The 27,736-nt window shown below is 43.0% G+C and overlaps 1 protein-coding gene across 7 annotated transcripts in view; it reads left to right on the forward strand.

Moving 5' to 3' along the window:
- CSGALNACT1 (chondroitin sulfate N-acetylgalactosaminyltransferase 1) overlaps nt 1-27,736 on the forward strand; it is a 558,708-nt gene that overhangs the window by 367,813 nt on the left and 163,159 nt on the right. For all 7 annotated transcript variants that reach the window (XM_063919982.1, XM_063919986.1, XM_063919985.1 and 4 more), the window contains one exon: nt 2,880-3,760. In XM_063919982.1, coding sequence (XP_063776052.1) covers nt 3,130-3,760 — 631 coding nt within the window. In that variant the 5' untranslated portion in view covers nt 2,880-3,129. The remainder of the gene's footprint in view (nt 1-2,879; nt 3,761-27,736) is intronic.

A 27,736-nucleotide genomic window follows, 5' to 3' on the forward strand; every position in this document is an offset into this window, starting at 1 on the left:
TAGCCATGATAAATTATGTCCAGCGTTTGACCCTGGCTGTGAGATGAATGTTTGCTGTGTTTGATTTACTGTGAAATAACCATATTGCCTTTAGAAAAGAGGTCTTTTCACATAAGAAGCACAGCCAATGTTCTAGCACCGCTTATACATCCAGATTGTACTTAGACATCAGACATTTTACTGTGTTTTTTTTCTTAGAGATTCAAGTTTTATATGGTTTTAGATTCTCCTAATGAATAACATGCCATTTGGGATTGAAATGAGATATTAAAGCAACAAAATACTATATAGACACATAAGTAAAATCTCTTAAACATATACAGTCTTTATTAAAGAAAGTCCTAGGGGTCTAGTAATGACTCTGCAATTTAGTGGCAAAAATATAATGTAATTGTTTAACGCCACATATCGAAGTAATAAGCAGTGTGATTTTGGGGCTACTTAATAAAATTCTCTTGCTGGGATAACGTCTCCAATAATCCCATCGTGGTAAAGACTGGAAAGTAAAGTGATAAATTATGCGGCGGTTTAGACCTAACATACGTACTGTGCATGTAGAAAATTTGCAAAAGCTAGCCTACAGACTGTCCTAGCTAATGCCATCTACAAGGTGGTTTCGTGTTTCAGAAAAAAAAGTTGGATGCTTTAAATCCAGCAGCCAAATCGGTGGTGGTGGTGGTGGGAATCTGCACTTTTGCAAAATCAGACCCTAATACATTTCCCCCAATAGCTGATTGGGTTTACTTGTGTGCTGGTTCATAGCAGATGATCATGAGCTCCATATGTGACCTCTGGATTATTTGTTTTAGTAGGTAGAGGCAGCAATTCCTAATTAACAGTATAAGATAGCTCTTTGGAGAATTGGGGGGCGGGAAGCGGGGACACTTAAGCTTACTAAAATGTGGAAAGAACAATATTTAAATGATACGTGAAATTACGTCTACAAAACCTCATAATAACAAGACGACAGGTACAAATAAATAGATGTGTAGAATTAGTTATTTTCTTACTATAGGGTTGCTTAAATGTAGGTGGCGACAATGTTACAATGCTGTATACAGATTTGAAATGTTGCATCTGCAATCTAATGACATGCTTAGCAAATGTCTAAACAGGAGTTTGTTACTATTTGCAGGAATGAAATAATATGACATAACAGATTATTCTTGTATATAAAAACATTCACTTTGCCTTATTGGGACACTAATTCAATTATTTGGAATTGTGTGTGCTCTGTGAGAAGGCAATTTTTTCTCATCTGTCAGTTTCTAGATACAAGGGTACATTTACTAAGCAGTGATAAGAGTGGAGAAGTGAGCCAGTGGAGAAATTTCCCCATCAACCAATCAGCAGCTCTGTATCATTTTACAGTATGCAAATTATAGATGTTTCTTCAGTGCTGATTGGTTGATGGGGAAATTTCCCAACTGGCTCACTTCTCTGCTGTTATCACTGCTTAGTAAATGTACCTCTTAAGCTCTTATTTGAAAAATCTGCTCACATAATGACAACTCCCATATATGGAAGCATACTGTATGTAATAGAGTCCGAGTGTGCGGGGTATGCTTGCCGATCTCTAATGGTTTGGGGTGGGGGGTTTAAAGCGCCAATCATTTACAAGGAAAAACCAACCTGTTTTTGCCTTCTAAATGATTGCCGCTTCAAAAAAAATGTCAGAGATCGGCAGGCATCCCGCACTTCTGGCAAACTCGGACCCTATTACATATGCCCCAAGATGGTGATATCCGCAACAGAGGGATTGCGGTAATCTGAGTTAAAGGACCATTGAGATCTATTGGATCTTTTGTCTTGTGGGAGGGGGCTACCCATTTTTCCTGAGGTTGAGCCTTTTCTCTACTTTATAAATGTTCACACAGGTTTTTGACTGTGGTAAAATAACTATACATATCATTATAATAAGGGACATTTTTTCCTTTATCAGCATGGGTGTAAACATGACATACACTATTTTCTCAGTCTAATTTGCACTAGACTAGTCAAATAGGTAACAAGATATGTGTGCAATATGCATCCAAGCTTAATGCAGCTATACAGAATTTTAACTGCCGCTAAATATCATGTCAGGGCTGTGAAAGGGAAATGCTGTTTGTTATGTGGTTGCTACCAATCAGAGATTTGCTTTAATTAGTCTGACCACAATTGTAAATCTGCTTTCTATGAATTACAGCACACCAATGATCATGACACCAAGCTATTGAAGTGGTCTCATCACTTACACATTGTGGAGGCTGGCATGATGTGCTCTAAGCTAGCGTTAATTACTATGCTGACCTCACTATTACCTCATTGTCTCATTTTCATACTCATTTCCTTTTATAAGGGTGTTTTCTCACTTTCAGACTGCCAGCAAATCCGGGTTATTGCTCGTGAATGCACAGCAAACCCCAGTTGCGGTGCAGTCTGAAGGGGCCAGTTGAAATAACTCTGGAGCAACCTGATATTTCAACTCTGGTTTCAACCCGGGTCGTGGTACAGTGTGAACAGGCAAGCCAGAAGGATGTCACCCGACACCCATTCACACTATGGAAGAGCTGGTGCTTGGAAATAATGGCACTTGATTTCATTTCCAAGCGCCGCCTCCGCACATGACGTGGTGACATCATCAACCTGGCAATAAGCCAGGTCGGGCTGCCAGTCTAGGGCTCTAGGCCACCCTGTATATAAATATATATTGTGTGTGTATGTATGTATGTATGTATGTATGTATGTGTATATATATATATATATATATATGTGTGTGTGTATATATATATATATATATATATATACACACAAACACATACTGTCAGTAACTATACTGTTTATGTAATATCTAAAGTACATATTCTAATCCACCGAATGTTGTTTTTGTTTTCTAGAATCCTTACTACACGTGACAGATGAATATTTTTGTCTGCTATGACACTACTAGTTCTGGAGTTTACAAGCTTCTTTTTACATAAACTTAATCTCACAAACTATTTTTCTACACCTGTAAATGATGTAAGTTCATCCTAATGGGACAGTGGAGGCTCAAGCACTGCATTTCCATGTTCATAATAGGTGTTTTTGCTTTTCATCGTCTGCATTGTCTATCAGGATGATAGATTTATTTTCTTAAATACGAGGATGGTACGGCGAGGGCTACTGAGTTGGATTTCTCGGGTGGGAATCCTACTTGTCTGTCTTTGCTGTATTGTATCTGTTTTGTATATGCTGGCCTGCACGCCAAGAGCCGAGGATGAACAGCTCATACTGCCCAGAATTAATAGCCCTACAGGAAAAGAAGGCTACCATGCTATATTGCAGGAGCGCGAGGAAGAACATCGGAATTACATTACTAGTCTGAAAAAGCAAATTGCCCAGCTAAAGGATGAGCTTCAAGAACGTAGTGAAAAACTCAAAAATGTTCAAGGTCACTTCACTGATTCTCTCACTGTGACCTTTGACCACGCCAGTCCCGAGAAGACGCAAACAGACCTCTTAGACTTTCTGCATTCCCAGGTTAGCAAAGCTGAAGTACATAATGGTGTGAAGGTTCCCACAGAATATGCTGCCATTCCATTCGATAGTTTTACTCTGCAAAAAGTGTACCAACTGGAAACCGGCCTTACTCGCCACCCAGAAGAAAAGCCTGTAAGGAAAGATAAACGGGATGAGCTTGTGGAAGCTATTGAAAAGGCAGTGGAAGCTCTGAACAATCCTGATGATGGAAGCAATACACCTAGACGAGTATATACGTCTACTGATTTCATAGAAGGTAAGAAATGGCTTAGCTGATTTCTTAATTTTTTCTTATAAATACCAGTCTTGTCAATTCTCCATTGTATAGTCATTAGTTGTAGACAAATCTCCTGATAGTTTGTAGATTGTGTTATTCTTGTTAGTAAGTGCAATCAGAGATTTATCATTGACAGTGTATTGCAATGGACAGTTTTGATTTTGTGTGGTCCAGACAAGTCTTAAAGAGGCTTTGGGCGGAACGGGCATGTGTGAAATTGGTTCCATTTCCTTTTTTGTTTCACTTCAAGATACTCATCAGAAACTTATGTGACTTATTGGGACCTCCCAGATAAAAATATCAAATGTAAAAACAAATTAAAAAATGTTGGCATAATCATAAACCTTACAGTCCAATATTTTAAAAGCAAAATTGTGACTCATATAAGCTCATCCTACAATCTACCCATACTGCACACAGATCTGTCCAGTCATGCCCAAATCCATACACTCACCAGGCCTTGCTGCTGCCACTCTCTGTATTCATACTTCCCAACTGACCGTCCTGGTTTTGAGGATTGTACCGTAATCAGGATACTACTCGCAAATCACGGAGGGGTTGGAAGGTGTTGCACAATGTACAGCCAGGTTTCTTTATAATGGGATTTTTATTTAACCATCCCACTGCTGAGAATGCCTATTTTGGAAGGAATGTCTATATTCCCTGTATTTCTGCTACTGTTTCCACCACTGGTTGAGAGGCGTGATATACAGTGGTTTCTAATGCAGGGTTTACACCGATGCAATCACACTTTTGATGGTATATTATGATCGACTTCACTACTGTTTGAAAGTCCCGACCACAGTGCCAATACACGTGTGCCGATACACGTGTGCACATCTATACAATCTAACTTGCCATCTTTGATCACTAGCTGTCTAAAATATTGGATGAAAAGACACAAAGACAGCAGCAGCATAGGCAGAACAGTTGGTATTGTGTATACACTTAACTTTTGGTCCAATATCGCACCATCGAATCGGATAGCATTAAACAGCTCATAAGATGGGATCCTTCGATTCAACATGATCAACGCTGATAAAACATGATCGACGCTGCATATTCATTCTCTTACAATGTTGCATGAATGGTCCGACATTGGCATCCCTGGTGCTAGAATGACGGCAGGGGGGCGAGCGCAAAGAAGCCTCTTGCGGGCTCGGTGGCAAGACAGGTTCTTTTCTCCCTCTATGGGTGTCGTGGACACCCATAGAGGGCGAATCGCCTACCTTGCCAGTATCCCGGCGGCGGTATCGTACCCCCGTTGGGATCCCGGTGTCGGTATTGAGACAGCCGGGTTCCTGACCGGCGGTATGTTAACTGCATACCGCTTTAGCAATGACTGACAATTTTTATTTATTAATACAAGTGGGTTATTGTTTCACAAGAAAAAAAAAAGAACATATTTGTTGCATTCGTGCCTACTCTCCTCAGGTGGCCCCTGGACTACCACTAGAGCAAGTTACTTTACTACATCCTGCCTACTTCCTAATGTAATGAGCATGATGAGGAGGTGATGGCTCTGTTCCCAGCTAATCACCATAGTACCCCATATCCCCCACAGAGGCAATGTGCATCTTCTCTCTGGAAGGAAGAGAGACAAAAAATGTGAAGGTATGATTTACTGGCAGCTATTGTCCAGGGCCTACATTCCAGTGCTAATATATTTTCTTTGCTTGATCAATAAGTAAGATTATGATTCTTTTGCTTTTAAAAAGTCCTGAAAATATTGATACATTTGTCTTAAAGTGTGAAAGATGAACACAAATCCCAGTGTATCGGTTATGCAGTCTTTCTCCAAACAGCTATTCTGTTGCTTCATTCACTGTGAAAATCGGGGCCTGAAAAAAAAATCCATCTGATCAGTTTGTTATAAACTCAGTCTGACATTTTCAAGTGAAAGCTATCAACCTGTCCAAATCACTTACATCAAATCCACAGTGTTATGGAGAAAAAACGAATCCATTGTGTTCTCTCTCTCCATTCTGTCAATGATTGTATCTCGATACAGAAACACAAGCAATTATCTTTTCATTTAGGTAAATTGGATCAATCTGAGTAAAAATATATTTAAAAAAATGCAGCATTCTTGGTCCGCGTATAACATTTTTGAAAATGTATAGTTTATGCTTAAAATAATCTATGTATATTGTTAATGATTCATTCTTTTCAGTGTATCAACATATAAGAGTATATTGGTACTCTGGGGCAGATGTATTAACCTGCAGAAGGCATAAGGATGTGATAAACCAGTGATATGTGCAAGGTGATAAAGGCACCAGCCAATCAGATCCTAACTGTTAATTTACATATTGGAGCTGATTGGCTGGTGCGTTTATCACCTTGCACATATCACTGGTTTATCACTTCCTTATGCCTTCTCCAAGTTAATATATCTGCCCCTCTGTGAGGGGTTGTCACACACAAATGCCCCCGTAACATTGTATTCAGTTTTCTTAAACCACTTACTCTCAACATTTAGAATATATCTCATCCATCCAGTATATTATTATTATTATTATTATGATGATGATGTCAATTAATACCTAGTGTAGTTTCTCTCTGATAGACTGTCAAGGGTCATGTGGGTGCCTGTAAATGGAATAAACTGTAAATCTTATTTATTTATTTATTTATTTGTTTTTTTTTCTTTCTTTCTTGACCCTATTTGGCCATTTGAAAAAATTTATGACAAAATGAATTTGTCTTTAAAATGAAATTGACCCTAAAAACAAAGTGTAATTGCTTTGCTATAAAAAAAAAAAAAATCCCTAGTAAGAATATTTTCTTTGGGTGGTATACATCTTCTACTTGATTGCAGAGATGTTTTAATATACATGCCTAGTTTCATATAGCTGCAGTCTTTCTCCCTACTTACAGTATTCTTTCGTTCCAGATACTCTTCAAATTGTAGCTAGGTTCACAGATGAATTGTCACTTTTGTTTATTTGTTTAATGTTTTTACTAAATTGGTCAGAAGTACCTAGAAAGTATTTTTCTCATAGAAGCATGGTTTCCTGATCTCCCAATTTTGGGGAGTCAAAAGAAGAGCCTACACACCCAGATCCCGCTTCTCTGTATTAAGAATTAGGTGGGGCATTGATGACATAATTTGCTGTGAATCATGCATGTTGTACCATGATGCATTGCCACAACCGTGGGCACTGTGCTGCGTGACAGTGAGCAACAAGGGCAGGGTCTTAAGGCATATTTGCATCATCAGCACCCACTGCACTTGCCCATTGGACTTCCCTTCTTTGATCCTCTAGAGGAGGAGTACCAAAGAGTAGGCAAGTACTCATAAAAGGGCAGGTAAAATGTGTAAAAAGCATACCATTGAGCACACTGTATATGCTGATTCCTGATTAGCAGGACTTCATGAGTGATGGAAAAATGTAAAGATTTTGGTGGGTAGAGGAATACGTTTTGCAGTCCTTTGCATAAATTGGAACGAAATGCTGTTCCTTCTCCCACTTAAATAATATTAAAAATACATATCGGTTGTAAATATTGGGTTTTCATTTATCGACACGTTAACCGGGTAACCGCAATCAGTGTAGATTGCCAGCAGGATATTTCTAACTATGCTATTAAAACCATACATAACTTTTACTGTCCCATCATTCAATAAAACCATTCTACGGCATAAATAAAAAGCTAATTTCAAACCAGCGCTCCAAGTCAATGATGCCGCAACAGCTACTGAAGTGGTCACCCCCACTTCCAAAAAGTCCACAGTATCAGTTCACAGTTTGTAGATGTGCGCACCCTCCAAAATAAAACGGATATGATCTCACAATAGTTCTTTAGTTATAGATTTCCAGTCTTATCATATGAAGTACCAATCTCTCCAGAACAAATTATGGTAATTCCCTCTTCGATCGGATATCACCTCCCAATATCCGTGTTCCTCCAACAAAATAGAAATGATGGAATATATAGTGAAGTACAGTTTATTGCAAGATATATATCCGAATATCAGCTTCAGTAAAATCAGAATCCACCAATTGCTAGGGCAAATGTGCATAGCACATTTTGTGGGGTGTCAAGAAGTGCCCACCCTAAAGCGTTTGTGATGTTACACGGGTACCTCCCAGGATGTCTGCACCTTCTCATCACTGGCTAGGCAACTTCTGTTTTTCTCCACTTTCTGGTTGGTCTGTTACAGTCTGTCCCAGATATCACCAATGCGTTTCTGCTCATAGAGCCTCTATCAAGGTGTGTGGTGGACTGAAAAACCCATGGTATTTAAACTCCATGGTGTGATATGATTGGTCCAGACTGTTCAGAACTTAGTTAACCTCTTTTCGCTAATTTCACCTAGCACCAAATACTTTGTCAGGTTTAATGACCATTCCTTATTAAAACTGCTTGGGTTATTTCCATTTTTTACCCTTTTGTTAGGTGGAAAACATGTAAATAGCTTGTGCGTTCCAGCTCCCTGGAAAGCACACCTCCGCATTCGCCCGCCAGGCAGTCCAGCTGGCAGCGGAAGTGAGTCATGCTTCCGGTGACTGCAGCATTAATCCGTGGAGCGCACAAGCCTCTTTGCACTCCACCGGACAATACCGGAAATACGTCACCCATATAGAGCGTCTAATCCTCCGCTGTGGAACCGCATAGTCCCCCTGCGTTCCACCTTATCAAGGTAAGAGCGCTATAATCCAAATTACAGTACAAAATATATTGAAACAAGATAAAAACAATGTCATGAAAGGGCTGATGCATGAATATTCATCTTAAAACCCCACAAATCTTACTATCGATCTAAAAACCGATCCCGAAATCCATCGTGGCCACCTTCTGTGCAGCCAGAGCCTGTCAGTGCAATAGAGTCTGAGCACTAGAGGGGCACAAACTCATTTGCGCATATGCAAATCTCCGGGGACATGGCGCGTGGCCATTTTCCCAGAGATTTCCTTACTGTGTATGCACAAGTCTCTGGAAAAATAGCAGCTGCACCATTTACCGGAGATCTGTAGAGAGATGCTGCCGCTGTCTGAGGTCTCCAGAGAGGCGAGTATTGGCGTTGCCACCGGGTTGGGGAATAGCGGCGGCCTATGTATGGGGGCCTTTAGTATCTACACTGTTGCTAATGCAAAGTCTGTCACTTTAAAATTTACTGAAGGCAAAATAATAAATATTGTGGTTTTTGTGTGTGTGAGATTGTGGGAGGCCAAAATTATATAATTAAAATATGATCAAATATTTAACTTTAAATTATGCATTTGAAGGTACAGGAAAATTAAGAGACTTTTGCTGAAGCACTTGTTTTCTTCGATGTTTTCCAGCTGGACCTAGACACAGCATACAGCTAACAAATCAGGCCCAGGGGAAAATCTGTCTGTGCAAAACCAATTCATTCTAAATCTAAAGATGGGCATACACTATACAATTATCTATCAGATTATCTGATGGTTTTAATGAAAATCTGGTAATGGATTAGAGCAAATGACAATTGACCATTTGCTCCCAAACACTGGAAAATGGACAAAACCTGTCGTTCAGACAATTTGGTTAAATCCGTGACTTAGCCAGTTTGTATGAACGACTGTTTTTGTCCATTTTCCAGTGTTTGGGAGCAAATTGTCAATTGTCATTTGCTGTAATCCATTACCAGATTTTCATTCCAACCAGCCATTATCTGCCAGATAATTGTATAGTGTATGCCCAGGTTGAGGATGAGTTGCTGTGACATCACTGCCCTTGTGTATTAATTAACCAATCCACACTGAGCTTATTTGTAATGCTAATCACTGGATGCTTGTTGGTGAGGGAAGCCTCTCCCACCTAACACTGCAACCTGCTGCAGAGGAGTGCAAGAGAACATACATACCCTCCAACATTTTACAGGGGGTGTGGCCACGGGTACACCCCTTTTCCTATACTTTCAATGGAAGTTTGGAGAGCCAAAAATCAGTACAGACCATAAAAAAAAAAGAGGTACCGTACCTGCCAAAAAGGTACAGTTGGAGGGTATGGACCATACTGAAATACTTATTAACTATAAACACTCCAGATATTTCACACACATTTATTAATCTCATAAATACACATTGTTTAATGTGTATTATTAGCGATGCGGTCAGGATCCCAGCAGTCAAAATACCGGCAGCAGAATCCCAACAATCGCTGAAAGTTCCAGGACAATAAAGCTAAAACAATGAGTTCCCTCAACAAGTGTTCATCTTTCATGATCAGTGGGAGAATAGAGAATGCTGTTATTTTTTTGATTCTAAAGTAAAGCTTGTGAATCCCCTATGAGTACAGTATTATGACTTGTTTTCAGACAAACCATGGCATAAATAGTTATTGCATAGTTAATATTCCTATGTGGTTTTTTTAAAATATCAAAAGGAAGAGTAAATTAGGTACTAGAACAGGCTTGTCCAACCCGCGGCCCGCGGGCCGCATGCGGCCCAAGTCGGCTAGTAATGCGGCCCAGGAGCAGCGCTGCAGCAGAGGTTTTTTTTTTTTTCCGAGTACGGACACCACATGTGAGGCTGAGCCGGCCCCAGCAGGCTGTCAGCACATCCTGATTGGATTGCTGCTGCTGGGACCAGCACCAGCTCACGCCCTCTCCGCTGTCAGTCACAATGTAGCCCTCCTCCGCTGCATAGCGGCACACGTGACTGAGCAGCGCGAGAGTAGAGGAGCCCAGCGGAGAAGTTGGTTGTACAAGAACACGTGGAGCGGCGGACGGAGACGGAGGCAGCGCTGCAGGAGCGGTAAGTATGTGTCTGTGCGTGTGTGTGTTTTTTTTTTACAGCTACAAGGGGCACAGTACAAGGGCGCAGCTACAAGGGGCACAGTACAAGGGGGCAGCTACAGGGCCACAACTACAAGGGGGCAGCTACAAGGGGCACAGTACAAGGGGGCAGCTACAGGGCCACAACTACAAGGGGCACAGTACAAGGGGGCAGCTACAAGGGGCACAGTACAAGGGGGCAGCTACAGGGCCACAACTACAAGGGGCACAACTACAAGGGGCACAGTACGAGGGGCATAGCTACAGGGGCACAACTACAAGGGGCGCAGCTATAGTGGCACAGCTACAAGGGGCGCAGCTACAGGGGCACAACTACAAGAGATGCAGCTACAGGGGCACAGCTACAAGGGGCACAGTACAAGGGGCGCAGCTACAGGGGCACAACTACAAGGGGCACAGTACAAGGGGGCAGCTACAGGGCCACAACTACAAGGGGCACAGTACAAGGGGGCAGCTACAAGGGGCACAGTACAAGGGGGCAGCTACAGGGCCACAACTACAAGGGGCACAGTACAAGGGGCACAGCTACAGGGGCACAATTACAAGGGGCGCAGCTACAGGGGCACAACTACAAGGGACGCAGCTACAGGGGCACAGCTACAAGGGGCACAGTACAAGGGGGCAGCTACAGGGGCACAACTACAAGGGGCGCAGCTACAGGGGCACAACTACAAGGGGCGCAGCTACAGGGGCACAGCTACAGGGGCACAGTACAAGGTGGCAGCTACAAGGGGCACAGTACAAGGGCGCAGCTACAGGGGCACAACTACAAGGGGCACAGTACAAGGGGCGCAGCTACAGGGGCACAACTACAAGGGGCGCAGCTATAGTGGCACAGCTACAAGGGGGCAGCTACAGGGGCACAACTACAAGGGGCGCAGCTATAGTGGCACAGCTACAAGGGGCGCAGCTACAAGGGCACAACTACAAGGGACGCAGCTACAGGGGCACAGCTACAAGTAAGTTTAATATGTTAACTGTGTTTTCTATGGTTTTTTTGGACGATCAGGTATCGTTACTGTTATTTTATTTTATGTGCGGCCCAAACCAAATTTTCATCTTCTAATGTGGCCCAGGGAAGGTGAAAGGTTGGACACCCCTGTACTAGAACATTTAGGAAAAATACAATAATTTTTGAAAGGAGCTTTTTAATAAATGGCTCTAATTTTATATATTTTCAAATACTATAGTGGTTGTTATATTATCATATGTTAATGTAATTAGGAATAACATTGTCCTACTGTAAGTGTGGTCCCTTTTCTGTAAAATCTGTTTAAATCTGTTATAATTAAAATGTCACTAAATGAAGAATTTCTAAATTAAATACTTGAATGTTGTAAGTTTGGATAATGAGTATTGTAGTGATAACATAATATAGCCTGCCAAATTGTAAAAAAATTGCGTGACCTGATCATCTGGTTTTATTTGAGCTATTTGGTGAGTCATAGGTCTATTTACTAAGAAGTGAGGATGCGGCTGATACTTTGTTTTGCCAATAAAGGTTGGATATCAGCATGCTTATGGGACCAGACTCTGGCGGTTCATACCAGTAGTGCCGAGAGAGTAGGGGGAGGGGGCCCAAAGTTCCCAGGCCCAGGTCTGATGGAGGGGCCCAGTGGGGGCTGCAGGCTTTCTCCCCCTTAACTGGCAGCTGCAGCTCTTCTCCTCAGCCCAGTACACGCTTCTGTGTGCTGGGCTGCAGTGTGGCCATGGTGTCGCTTAAAATACAATTTTTTCTGTATTTTTTCCAAGGGTGCATGACCACGCCCCCTGAAAAGTACCTGGGCCCAGCCAGGCTCTCTACTGCCCTGGTTCATACACATGTGCAGTGTAACTGGAAGCCCAGATTTGTACATTCACTGTGTGCCCATTTAGGCCTTTTATAGCCTTGATTGAAAGCAGCCATAATAGCACTAGGCAAAATTTTGAACGAAACAAAAAATATATATATCCATGCTCGATTTTACCCATATTGTAATTGGTACCAGCTGCCATATATGTATACAAAAAAAAAAAAGACTTCTGCTGTTGGCACTAGCAATAATATACTGCAAATCTGTGTGTATCTAGCAAATAAAAGTATGGGGATTTTGTTCAGATTTTGATCAACACATTTACACTTGCAGCCTGTCATCAGTGGACCCCAAGTATCTGCAAGCCCCTAGACTAGTATGCCCGACACACTATCACATATCTCCCAACATCTATGGTAAGGGATGCGAGATGTTTACGCGGCGAAGGTGCGCCTGATTTTGAAAAGGGGGCATGGTCTATGGAAAAGGGTCATGGCTGTGCCATGATTGCGAGCCACACCTTGTTTTCATCACAAAGGGGGCATGGCCAGTGCTCTGTGAGCTGCTGGCCATTCCCCCTCTCCCTCTGTCTTCAGTGAATAGACGCTGTGCGCATGCAGTGACAGGAGCCTCCAAAATGCCCACCCCCACTCCCACCGGAAATAGGGACAGTTGGGAGGTATGCTATTACATTGCAGTTAAATGCAATCCCCTTACAGTTACAAAGGGTAATATCTTTACAGAGCTGGCTTGTGAGTCACCCAACTAGGCCTTTTATAGCATTGGTTGAAAGCAGCCATGATAGTACTAGGCAACACTTCTTTTAAACGAAACAGAAAATAAATATGCCCGCACTTAGTTTCACCCCTAGTGTACATGATAGCAGTAAAAAGATAATCATTATGGATTCTAGCTCAAGACCCAATGTTTATACCCATTTAGGGAAGTATCCAGTGTTTAAAGTGGTCCTAGAGAGGGGGTGGAACTCTCCCCCCCCCCCAGCGCCCATGCAATAGAGGTATTGCGGCGTGCGCCCCAAAAGTGGGCGTGGTCTAAAAAAGAAAGAGGCGTGGTCACACAATAGTATCCCCAATTAAAATTATGCCACACAGTAGCACAATCTTATTCACATTACACAACATAGTAGTGTCCCTTATTCATGTTATGGCACACATTGGTGTCCCTTATACACAGAGCCTACAGTAGTAGCACTCGTAATACACATAATGCCCACAGTAGTAGCACCCCTTATACAATGCCCACAGTAGTAGTGCTTTTTATGCAATGTCCACAGTACTGGTAGTGCCCACAGTGGTAGTGCCCCTTATATAGAGCCCCCAGTAGTAGTGCTCCTTATATCCCCAGGAGTGATGCCCCTTATGAAGTGCCCCCTTAACAATGCACAATAATGGTAATGCCCCCAGTCATTTAGCCCCCTTTTAGTTAGCCCCCTGTAGTTTAGCCCTCAGTAGTAATGCCCCCCTGTAGTTTGCCCCCAGTATTAATTCCCCCCTTGTAGTTTGCCCTCCGTAATAATGCCTCTCAGTAGTAATTCACCCAGTAGTTTGCCTTCTTGTAGTTTGCCCCAGTAGAAGCATCGCTAATATACTCAAACATATGAAAAAAAACCCAATAAACACAATACTCACCAAGCCCCGCTCCCGCGTCCAACCGCTGCAGTCCTTCCGGCGTCCGCTCCTCGGCACTTTGGGAGAGACATCATGACGTCTCTCCCGTAGCGCACACTGACAGAGCCTGGAGCCGGAAGCCAGAGCTCAGCAGTGAGCTCCGGGCGCTCGCTAGTAACACAATCCCTGCGGCGCCAGGCACACATCGGGTTAGGTAAGCCGGAGTTCTGCCTCCAAGTGGAACTGACGGAACGCAGTTCCGCCCCTTGCCGGCTCACTTTAACCCCTGGATGTATTCAATTAGAGGTGAAACAACATCAGTTTTTCACTTTTTTCTGATGTTAAAACAATATTTTTTCACAGGCTATTTAATTAGGATCGCCCATAAAAAATAGCTTTCCTCCCGAAACCACACATGTTCAGTGAAACCTGTGTGTTTTTAGTAGAAACGGCGGGGCTGTTTCTGGGGACTTGGTTTCGCCTGCCTGAGGCAGGTGAAACAAAATCCCTGGTAAGCTGCGTCTCGCACCGTCTTATCGGGGATAATTAGATAGCCTCCGGCAGGACAATTAGCTACGGTAAATTACCGCGGATTATTTTATATCCCCCTTAATGTTCAAATTTTATTGTGTCTTTTACATTCGGAATACCCGGAAATCCTTTACTTGCCACTGTAATGTTACAAACCTTTAGCAAGGCCAAGTATTTCAGTTGTGTTATCTTGCTGTCCATGCACTACAAAAGCTTTTATACTCATCCTACTTTTTTTATGTGATATTGATCTACAAGGGAACCATTCGGACAGGTCTAACAAACTGTAATTGTGTTAAAGTAAACGGAAAGACCTAATCTCTCTTACCGTATGGCACAGTCAATTACTGTCTTTATTTCCTGCTCTCCTGAAGCTGTTTAAGGAGACAAGAGAATAAAGTACAAAGAGAGGAGAGTGGGGGCAGGGTATTGCACTTAGCAAATTAAAGTCATAACTTTAACATTTGAATCCTGGCAGCAGTTTGAATTTAAGTAATGATGTTGATTTCTTGTTAGGCCATTTTCATTTCAAGCTCATCAGTAGGCGTTTGATGTATGACCTATTAAGAACTGGGATGCTTGCCAGATATGCAATCTAAAACTATCTTTTTGTGCAAATGCATAGGTGAATTATGGTGGCAGAATGATACCACAGCCTCTAAAACAAGAGAGGATTTTGAAAGAAATAATAATGATCTGTGCCAATGAAAAGTGCTGAAGTAAATAATTACAAATGTGTACTCATGCAAGTAGCATCAATACGCCATGAGAAGCCTGATACAAGTGGGCCCTCAAGTACCATGCGACTTTGCTAGTGCCAGGCATTTTTTTTTGCTCCTTTTAACCTGCAAATGTGTTTCAGTTGCAATGTAATGTGACTAGGACGCACCAGGAGTCTGTATATTTAGCGGTATCCGTTTGATAGACAGTGTCTAGTTAGACAGTCAATAGATAGACACCATATGTTAGACAGACATTAGGTCGACAGGGTCAAAAAGTCGACATGAAAAAGGTAGACAGTACAAAAGGTCGACACGGTCAAAAGTCCGACGCGAAAATGGTCGACATAAAAATATTATTATTTTTTTTATGTAACATGTTTTTGAACAATTTCATACTTTCTCTATCCATGTCGGCATAGAGTTGGTTATAAACCTTGTGGCGAGCCACCGTGCCCGAAGCGTGGCGAGCGCAGCGAGCCCCGCAATGGTATGCCTTTCTACAATTGGGGGTCCCAGATGACAAAACTATCCACACAAACCACAAAAATGCAAAAAACATGGTGTCTACCTTTTTCATGTCGACCTGTTGACCATGTCGACCTTTTGACCTGTCGACCTTTTGTACTGTCTACCCTTTTCATGTCTACCTTTTTCATGTCGACCTTTTGACCCTGTCGACCTAATGTCTGTCTAACATATGGTGTCTATCTATTGACTGTCTAACTAGACACTATCTATCTTTCATACCGGAACCATATTTAGCACGGAGGAAATGGGCGTGGAACAAAGCCATGGCCGCTACATTCTAGCATTTCGTATACAGATTCAGACTCTGTCGCACACAGATATACAAGTGTTGCGTCACATTTGAAATTAATCAGAACAGTCTCCTGATGTGTTCTTATGAAAAAGACTCCTGGTACTAGCTAAGAGGAATGGGACCTAGCGCGCCAAGAGGGGTTGTTTGGCGTGACTGCCACTGCCGTATTTATAATGGGTGTAGTGTGGGGACCCTAGTGCCCAGAGCTAAGCGCTGACGGCTAGAGAGGAGGGGGCCCAGAGGAAGCCTGCAATCGGGCCTCCTCCTCTCTAGAAACGCCCCTGGTGACTGCCGCAATAATGTATGAGGGCACATCTGATTGCTGTACATTGGTCAATGTGGACTACTTTGACTATATTTTATAGTATAGATGTTGTTGTAATACAGTATTTGATTAATATGTAGCAGAAACATACAGTTTAATGCAAAAGAAGTACAGGTTCATCTAGTGCAGGCATTCCCAACCACGGTCCTCAAGGCACACTAACAGTGCATGTTTTAGTGATATCCAGGCTTCAGCATAGGTGACTTAATTAGTAGCTCAGTTATTTTGATTTAACCATCTGTGCTGCAGCCTGGATATCACTAAAACCTGCACTGTTGGTGTGCCTTGAGGACCGTGGTTGGGAATGCCTGATCTAGTGTGTACTCTGTGCCTGTTTGTGTGTGTTTCTGCATATTGTAGCTTTCATTTCAGAGTTTTAACAATAGCAGTTTGTTTATCCTATGCAGTCTTAAATTCTTCTACTGTGCGAGCCCCCTTCACTTCTGCTGGGAGATAATTCCATAGATCTATCACTCTTGTCATAAAATTCCTCCAATTTCAGTGTCCCCTGCTCTAGATCACCTCTTCTTTGTTTTTGTTTTGTTTTTTTGTTCTTGTTTTCAAGAGTACCACCTTCCTGTATTGTATTGTATTTATAATTATATAAATATATGAATATGGGTTGGGTACAAAATGGCGGCAGTCAGAATCCCGACGGTTACAATGCAGACGGATCCTGGTGAGTATTCTAGCCATGGGGGTAATTCTGAGTTGATCGTAGCAGCAAATTTGTTAGCAATTGGGCAAAACCATGTGTACTGCAGGGGGGGGCAGATATAACATTTGCAGAGAGAGTTAGATTTGGGTGGGTTATTTTGTTTCTGTGCAGGGTAAATACTGGCTGCTTTATTTTTACACTGCAATTTAGATTGCTGATTGAACACACCCCACCCAAATCTAACTCTCTCTGCACATATTATATCTGTCCCCCCTACAGTGCACATGGGGGGTAATTCCAAGTTGATCGCAGCAGGAATTTTGTTAGCAGTTGGGCAAAACCATGTGCACTGCAGGGGAGGCAGATTTAACATGTGCAGAGAGAGTTAGATTTGGGTATGGTGTGTTCAATCTGCAATCTAATTTGCAGTGTAAAAATAAAGCAGCCAGTATTTACCCTGCACAGAAATAAAATAACCCACCCAAATCTCTCTCTCTCTGCACATGTTATATCTGCCTCCCCTGCAGTGCACATGGTTTTGCCCAACTGCTAACAAAATTCCTGCTGCGATCAACTTGGAATTACCCCCAAGGTTTTGCCCAACTGCTAACAAATTTGCTGCTGCGATCAATTCAGAATTAGGCCCCATATCCCTAACCCATCCCTCCTGCAGCCTAACCTTAACACTCCCATATTGCCTCAACTCTTTTTTCTTTTCTATTTTATAAATATATGTTATAGATATAGCTTCCATTACTGTATGCAGTACTCAAGGTAACGTCTTATCAGTGACCTTGTAAGTGGGAAATTGGGAAATGAACCTAACTCCTGATTCTAATACATCTTCCTAGTATTACAGTATGCTGGATTTTCCCACTGCTTGATTACACTTCTTCCGTAACGTCATATAATCTGAAACTATAACTCCAAGTTCCTTTCCTCTATTTTGTATGACATCACCATTCATTGTGTATTCTCCTTTCACATATCTGTCTCCCACTTGCATTATTTAGCATTTTGATGTTTACGATAAATAGTCCATCCTTCTGTTTTCTCTCAATAACCACACATTTATTTTACACGTTCTGGCGTATCAACCTTGTTACCATAGCCGTTTCTATAATGGGTGCAGTGGGTGCGGGGCACACGGGCCCCTGGGTCCAGGGGGGCCCACATCGCACCTACTGCACCCGTATATACTGACCCCTCCGGAGTCCCGCGGCCCTGCTCTGAGGACAGAAATCACTCGGAAAATGGCCATTTCCATGTGATTTGCGCATGCACGCTGGAAATGTCCCCAAGATGTTCCCGGAGAAACACTTGCGCATGCGCAGTAGACTCTGGCATAAAACAGAGGTCCTTATGATACGACCGCAACATCAAAGGACAAGGCTGCAGCATAGCCAACCAACTGAACTGACACTCGGGAATTCAGAATTACAGACCAGTGATCGTGTGCGGAATCTTGGCGTTGTCCTGGATGGTGGCTTGACACTTAAACATCAGATATCAGCCACAATCAAATCCTCATTCTTTCACCTGAGGAACATAGCCAGAATCAAGCACTTAATTCCCTCAGATGATATGCCAAAAGTCATATATGCATTTGTATCATCTCGATTAGACTACTGTAATGCCCTCTACCTTGGTCTACCAGCAAAAGAATTGCAACGCTTACAGCTGGTGCAAAACACAGCTGCCAGGCTGTTAACCAACCAGCCCCGTTCTAGCCACATAACACCCATCCTCTACTCCCTTCACTGGCTGCCTGTAAGATGGCGAATCATCTTCAAGATTGGCTTACTGAGTTTCAAAGCATTACATGACCAAGGCCCAAGGTACCTGAAACAGCTTCTGACCCCATATTGCCCCACTCGATTACTGCGATCTGTAGATGAAGGACTTTTAGCAGTACCTAGAATCTACTGTAATTCATCTGGGGGTCGAGCTTTTAGTCATGTAGCTCCGACTCTATGGAACTCACTTCCCCGCACAGTGCGAGAGGCCCCAACTATAGAATCCTTCAAAAGTAGACTCAAGACTTTCCTGTTTACTCAAGCATTTCCATAGTGTCCCTTTTAGTATCTTCATGCTTCTGTATTTTATGAAAATGTACTTCATTATTTTCTGTACTATATTATGCTATGTATCTGTTAAGCGCCTTGAGTCCTATTGGAGAAAGAGCGCTATATAAATAAAATTATTATTATTATTATTATACGACAGTGTACAGCACATCTATGAAACATTGCCACAGTGTATTGGGGTACAGTGCACAGAACAGTACAAGCTATATATATATATATCCAAGGGAGTCCTGCACTCACATCCGTGTGCAATCAACTGTGGGGTGCACCCAGTAGAATCCACACAATCACTGTGGGTCCACACATGTAGTCGTAGTTCCAGTTTCCTGGGGGGCACTCTCCTTCAAAAATCAAGTCCAATCATATTCTCTTAGATCATAGTCGGCTTTATTGGGTCCACGTTTCTGCTCAACAAGCAGAGCCTTTGTCAAGACAAGCCTTACATATTTTCATATTGCAAAATAGTCATAACCTGTCCAAATAACAGATACATGAAATAAATAAATACAATCAGTCTCACGGGCCCAATCAGAAATTCACCACTAAAGTGCAATGTGCTAATAAAGAAAAGTGCCAAGAGTAATGCTGCCAAGCATATGGATATACCTCCTGGATGCCAAATATGGTGAAGAAAGGTAGATCAAAGTCACCCAACAAAAAAACAATCACCAAAAAGTACTAGTAACATACTTACTAGGATGATATAACTCAACAGTATAGCACTGTAATAGGACAAACGACCAAGTCGGCATATAAGCCCTATTAATGGAACAACACAAATATATATATTTTTAGCAAATTCCCAACATAATCAAAATCAGGTGTGGTACTAAAAGATACCTAAATTTATCATGAGAAAAACTGATAAAGAACTCTACTTACTTCACACATAATTCCAGGAAAGTAATCCATACAGGAACACATCAGTCAATAAGCCCTCTGTAATATGAGTAATGCAACATAAAGACATCTCAGGGGTAAACCAAACCTGATATCAAATCAAATAGTCAAAGCTGTACTCATCAGGAAAGGACAAAATAACTCTTACCGCTGGAGGCTAAAGGTGGACGTCCATTCAGTGTGACTGTGTGTTCCTAATGTGCACTAGGCACCTTATATGAGTACACAACCGGAAGTGCAATCAGTACAAGCAAACTAGTACATCAACCTATTATAATATTACAGAAAGGAATATGTTAAGTTCCCTCGGATTTCATATCCGTGGGACCCACATCAATACCGCGAGGTCATACATATACATAACAAAACCTGTGGAGGGAAGCTCAGAGCCGCTGCTCGTCTGAGCGGCGTGCGTTCCACAACCCGTAAATAGCGCGCCGGGTGCGTTCCACCAGCCGGAAGAGCCCAGCAAGCATTGCGGCCGTTGCCTAGCACCGCCGCACGCTAGAAGTATATTGAATTGTAAGGAAAACAGCCAGCGGGGTGCGTGCCACAACTACAAACGACCACCATGTTATAGGCAAAACAGGTCACATACAGTACCCTCACAGGGCGCCTCATGGCAACCACCACACAACACACGCAAACGGTTACCAAACCAGTGTGCCGACGCCGGGGACAACATAATCTCAAAGGTGGATACTCACTGTTCACCACAAACAATCTGTACTAGCATCTGGGCACTCCCCTAGAACTCACACCATAAGCAGGTAAAAAAACCAAAATAAAGGGGAATATAGAGTAACTCACGCAACCTATCCGCAAATTATAGACAAATATCTTCAATTAAAGTGTGTATCGAGGGCTGATGCGCCAGAGTCTCATACTGATAGACAAAAAGTACTTATAGAAATACAAACATATATAGGTGTATCTAATCAGGCCCGTGTGACAAGACTTACAATCAACATAAGAAATCACAACACAATACATAAATACATTGAAAACATACAATTAAAAAGGGTAATACAATCTGTATCAGAAACCACCTAGACAAAAATATCATCTGTCCATGCCCGAAAACAATCACGAACACATCACAAGAAGATGTTCATGGTATTATATTCATTAAGGACCCTCGATGCAACAGTATCAAGCATACTCATCCAAAAGCTTTCTTTCTTTTTTAGAGCCAATATCCTATCACCCCCATTGGGTAAAGGGGGAATCCAATCAATGAGCATACACTTGAGGTTCGCTACCTGGTGCCTGTTTTCTAAATAATGTCTTGCTACAGGTTTATCGAAGGATCCAGTTTGGATGGCTGCTCGTATGGTGGTCCTGTGGTTTGCCATCCGGTCTCTAAAGCACCTGGATGTGAGTCCTACATAGTACAAACCACAGGGACAAATTAAACAGTAGATCACATGGTCTAATTTGCAATGTAGATGGTATTTAATATTGAAGCTATTCCCAACTCTCATAGCCCTACACGTAGTGCAATTCCCACATGAATAGCAGCCAGGCTACAGACGCATCATTCGGGAAGTATTCATACGCTCGTCGGGAGTGAGTGTAGGTCGCATAAATATCTGTCTCAAGTTGGCCCCAAGTCCTTAGGCCATAAGGGGTGGCTCAGTGTGAGTAAATGGCAAAGTGGGATCCGTCGCTAGAATGGGCCAATGTTTGCATATAATCTTGTTAGTTTCAAGTGCATGACAATCGTATTTGGTAGTATAGATCATTCTGTTGGTGTTCTTACAATTCTTGGATACCTTGCGTAAATAAATATTACGCGCTTTACGCAAACATTTTCCCAAAATGCGTGGAGTATATCCGCGCTGTCTAAATCTGTGCATCATGTCATTAAGTTGTGCTTCCCTGACAGTGTCATCGGTGTTGTTTCTCATAACTCGGAGCAGTTGGGAGACTGGCAGATTATCTTTTAAAGCAGGGGGATGGAAGCTACTAGTTAGCAATGTAGTATTCCTATCTGTGGGTTTCCTAAAGAGAGTAGTAGTAAAGGCACCCCCAGTATGTCCAATGGTGATGTCCAAAAAGTTGACATACTCAACTGAAATCTCAAATGTAAATATAATCGGACTGTCTAGACTGTTTAATTGATCGATCATCGCGACAAAAGACTCACGTGTATCAAGCCAAACCACAAGTATGTCATCTATAAACCTTTTATAGATTTAAATTTTCTGTCCAAACTCCGCCAGAATATGTCTTTCAAATACCGTCATGTACATATTAGCATAAGAGTGTGCGAGGTTAGACCCCATTGTGGTCCCCGAAACTTGGAAATAATACTCATTTTATTTATATATATGTGTGTGTGTGTGTATGTATGTATGTATATATATATATATATATATATATATATATATATATATATACAGGTTGAGTATCCCTTATCCAAAATGCTTGGGACCAGAGGTATTTTGGATATCGGATTTTTCCGTATTTTGGAATAATTGCATACCATAATGAGATATCATGGTGATGGGGCCTAAATCTAAGCACAGAATACATTTATGTTACATATACACCTTATACACACAGCCTGAAGGTCATTTAATACAATATTTTTAATAACTTTGTGTATTAAACAAAGTTTGTGTACATTGAGCCATCAAAAAACAAAGTTTTCACTATCTCACTCTCAGTCAAAAAAGTCCGTATTTCGGAATATTCCGTATTTCGGAATATTTGGATATGGGATACTCAACCTGTGTGTGTGTGTGTGTGTGTGTGTGTGTATATATATATATATATATATATATATATATATAATTATAATTTTTATCTTCTTTTTTTCAGCTTGCAGCTCGATTCAAATTGCATGGATCACAGGGCTTATAGATGAATGTTAAACAAAGCACACATCAGAGTACAGCGCAGCGTACAGCAGCATGCCCTATAACATGCCTCCCAACTGTCCCGATTTTCGCGTGACAGTACCGTTTTTTGGGGACTGTCCCACCTGCGGGCCGCAGTGTCCCGCGGTGGGGGGGGGGGGGGGGGAGTTGGGAGTCTCTGTCTCTCGCTTCCCTGCTTAGCAGAGCAGCGGTGAATAGACGCTGTGCGTCACTGGAGTCCTAGGGAGAGGGGGCATGCCAGCGGCTCACAGAGCGCTGGGCATGCCCCCTTAGTGACGAAAACGGGGGGTGTGGCTCGCGATTGCGAGTCTTCCCGCAAAGCCACGCACTCTTTTCCTAGGCCACGCCCCTTTTTCAGGAACGCGCGCAGCTTTGCCGCTTGTACAAAGTTCAAAGTTGGGAGGTATGCCTATATGCAGTCGGTCACTATACAGATCACAGCCACTGTTGAGTCTGGAGTCTCTGCACACAGCACAGCCAGTATAGCAGAGTATAGTGCAGCGTGCCCCTATCTACACTGCACAGCCACTTGTGAGTCTGGGCACAGCACAGCCAATACAGCAGAGTACAGCACAGGGTGCATCAGGGAAATGTCGCAGAGTCCCAGCCACAGAATACCCAGGTGAACTCAGGTATTGTGATGTGGTGCAGAGCAACAGTAGTACAAATGTGATTGTTAGACCATCTCTTGTAGAAAAATAAACACATTTTTTTTCTTAGCAGTTGGAGAAAACAAACAGACCCCAATATCATTATCATCTCTTAATTGCAGTCTCCTGCTGCACAATCAAAGCATTTACATGCAGATTATAAATTCTTCAGCCCCTCCAGCACAGATCATTAGTAGATGTTACATTTTGAAAGTACAATCTCCTTATTCCACCAAAACAGTTCTTAATACCAGCAGTGCTGTTTCATGCTACATACCAGCATTGCACTTGCGTATTTATAATGGGTGCAGTATATGCGGTGCACTCAGGCCCCTGGGGTCCAGGGGGGCCTACACTGCACACCCAGCACCCATTACCCTGCGTAGTCCTGCGGCGCAGCAGTGCAGAAATCACTGGGAAAATGGTGCATGCGCAGTAGGAAAATTGCTTGGAAAATGACCACTGCGCCATTTTCCCGTAGACCTGTGCATGCTCTATAGACTACGGGACATCGCTAGGGTCTCCTAGTGACCCTATTGCCCAGAGCTACAGCGCCGCCAGCTAGAGAGGAGGGGGCCTTCTCCTCTCTAGAACGCCCCTGCAGCATTGCTAAAATCAGTAGTTCTACATTCACACAGGGATTATAGCTTTCTCTCCTGTCACTGTCCCTTCATCCAGAGACTTACGTCTTGCAGTTTACATACAGTACATCGCCTGATCGGGTTTAATACCGGGTCAGGTGCAGTGTGAATGGGTTGCCGGGTCGATGCGATCCGGGACTTGTTCACTACATAGGGAGAGGAGGTGCGGAGATGAGCTCATCTCCCAGCGCCGCCCAGATGCTGGCTCCGTCCCCTCACCACTATGGCAACCTGACCCAGGTCAGGGACGCAGTGTGAAAAGTCCACTGCTGGATCCCACCCGGGAAGGATGTTTCCAATTCCCGGGTGGGACCCGGCAGTGAGATCTGAAAGGGGTATAAAAATCCATACTGGGAACAAATATGCCTTATTCAGGTGCACACAATGTTAATATTGGAAGCTGTGAATCGATTGTCACTACGCATGCTCCAAAGCCGCACTGTGCACTCGCAGCAATTAATTAGCGATAGTGCATGCACCGAGGATATATTATTCCACATTTCTCCACAAAGAACCAAGGCATCCAACCTAATTCAGCAGTGATTGCATTTGCAAAGCTGCAAACAGGCACCTCCTTGCTGCATTTGCGATTCCAACACTGCAGGGTAAATTTACTAAGATGGGAGTTTTTTAGAACTGTTGATGTTGCCCATAGCAACCAATCAGAATCTATTATCTTCTAGAAGCAACTAGATAAATGTTAAGTAGAATCTAAAAAACTCCCACCTTAGTAAATTTACCCCTGTGATCGGCATCGCAGCTTGGGATCAACATCGTAACTGATAGTTTTGATGTTCCCCGCAAACAGCCAGCTGAGTAAGCCTCAGCTTACGCAGGATGGCCGTTGCAGGGGGCCTGCAAGGCCAAGAAATTTGCATCTTTAGACACAGACCTTGGCCTCGCCTCTCCCGGAAAACAGGCGACGCGCCCCCATTTTCGGCAACATTCCCCCCACCCGCCTCCCCCCAAATGCAGGCAGAGGCTTATGGAGGGCTGCATGCAAAAACGTGTTCTGCGCAGTTTGCTGATAATAGGGAAACTGCGCAGATGATTGCTTGTGCGATAACTAGTGAATGAGGGCCCAAGTTTCTAGAATTGCAATAGGCAAACTTATACACTTCTAGAGCACAAGTGCAGCTCTCTGTCCCTCAAAAGGGACTCACATTACCTTTAAGCTCGGTACACACCTTTGCGATCTTTCTTTAGATGCAGTGGTTTGACCGATTTCACTCCTTCGATCCTGGCTTGCCGAAATATCAAAAGAAAATTATTGTACACACTCTCCTGATTCTGAGCTGCCCCGCAGTGGGTGTACCCCAAATTTGTATAGTAAGCAGGGAAGGGGCATTTGTGCAGCTAGCCTGCAAATAAAGTCTCAAACGTTTTTCCAGTCCTGTCTTTCACAGGTGTAGCAAGCCTAGCCTAGCTTGGCCTCTGGCTGCTCACTTCTCAGCCTATCTTGCTACTTGTAAGTATAATACAAACTCCGGTCTACTCACATTCAAGGCTCACTGTCTGGTCTGCTTCCTTGCAGGTAACACAGGCTCCTATGTGGCTTTTTCCTGGCACAACTTTACAACAAGTGCAGTTTTCACAAAGCTTGGTAGCCCACCCTGCCACATGCAGGTTCGGAATGGCCTCTTCGACCTCAGTTGCCTCCAAGCATACTGAGCTCTGACAGTAGTTCCACTTGTGTCTGCTCCAGCCCCACCTGGGCTTTATTTCAACAAGACTCGGATCCTCCCGCCTTGCTCGGTTAACCCGAGCGCGCCCGAACGTCATCATCCCTTGGTCGGATTCTCGCGAGATTCGTATTCTATATAAGGAGCCGCGCGTCGCTGCCATTTTTCACTCGTGCATTGGAGAGGATCGTGAGAGGACGTGGCTGGCGTCCTCTCAGTTTCTATGTTCAATGTGCTGCAAATATCTGTGCTCAGTGTGCTGCAAGTGCAAATATCTACGTTCTCTGCCTGAAAAACGCTCCATATCTGTGCTCAGTGTGCTGCAAATATCTGTGCTCAGTGTGCTAATTGCTTTATTGTGGGGACTGGGGACCAGCAGTATTATATAGTAGGAGGACAGTGCAGAGTTTTGCTGACCAGTGACCACCAGTATTATACGTTCTCTGCCTGAAAAACGCCCCATATCTGTGCTGCATTGTAGTATATAGTAGGAGGACAGTGCAGAATTTTGCTGACCACCAGTATAACACTATATATATATATATATATATATATATATATATAGCAGTACGGTACAGTAGTCCACTGCTCTACCTCTGTGTCGTCAAGTATACTATTCCATCCATACCTGTGGTGCATTTCAGTTTTGCATAGTTTGCTGACCACCAGTATATAATATATAGCAGTACGGTACAGTAGGCCACTGCTCTACCTACCTCTGTGTCGTCAAGTATACTATCCATCCATACCTGTGGTGCATTTCAGTTTTGCACAGTTTGCTGACCACCAGTATATAATATATAGCAGTACGGTACAGTAAGCCACTGCTCTACCTACGTCTGTGTCGTCAAGTATACTATCCATCCATACCTGTGGTGCATTTTAGTTTTGCACAGTTTGCTGACCACCAGTATATATAATATATAGCAGTACGGTACAGTAGGCCACTGCTCTACCTACCTCTGTGTCGTCAAGTATACTATCCATCCATACCTGTGGTGCATTTCAGTTTTGCACAGTTTGCTGACCACCAGTATATAATATATAGCAGTACGGTACAGTAGGCCACTGCTCTGTGTCGTCAAGTATACTATCCATCCATACCTGTGGTGCATTTAAGTTTTGGTGCGCAGTATATATAGTAGTAGGCCATTGCTATTGATAAATATATTACTGGCATATAATTCCACACATTAAAAAATGGAGAACAAAAATGTGGAGGGTAAAATAGGGAAAGATCAAGATCCACTTCCATCTCATGCTGAAGCTGCTGCCACTAGTCATGGCCGAGATGATGAAATGCCATCAACGTCGTCTGCCAAGGCCGATGCCCAATGTCATAGTAGAGAGCTTATAAAATCCAAAAAACAAAAGTTCAGTAAAATGACCCAAAAATCAAAATTAAAATCGTCTGAGGAGAAGTGTAAACTTGCCAATATGCCATTTACGACACAGAGTGGCAAGGAACGGCTGAGGGCCTGGCCTATGTTCATGGCTAGTGGTTCAGCTTCACATGAGGATGGAAGCACTCATCCTCCTGCTAGAAAACTTAAGAGTTAAGATGGCAAAAGCACAGCAAAGAACTGTGCGTTCTTCTAAATCACAAATCCCCAAGGAGAGTCCAATTGTGTCGGTTGCGATGCCTGACCTTCCCAACACTGGACGGGAAGAGGTGGCGCCTTCCACCATTTGCACGCCCCCTGCAAGTGCTGGAAGGAGCACCCGCTGTCCAGTTCCTGATAGTCAAATTGAAGATGTCACTGTTGAAGTACACCAGGATGAGGATATGGGTGTTGCTGGCGCTGGGGAGGAAATTGACAAGGAGGATTCTGATGGTGAGGTGGTTTGTTTAAGTCAGGCACCC

This window comes from Pseudophryne corroboree, chromosome 1 (genome assembly GCF_028390025.1).
Source record: "Pseudophryne corroboree isolate aPseCor3 chromosome 1, aPseCor3.hap2, whole genome shotgun sequence".
NCBI lineage: Eukaryota > Metazoa > Chordata > Amphibia > Anura > Myobatrachidae > Pseudophryne > Pseudophryne corroboree.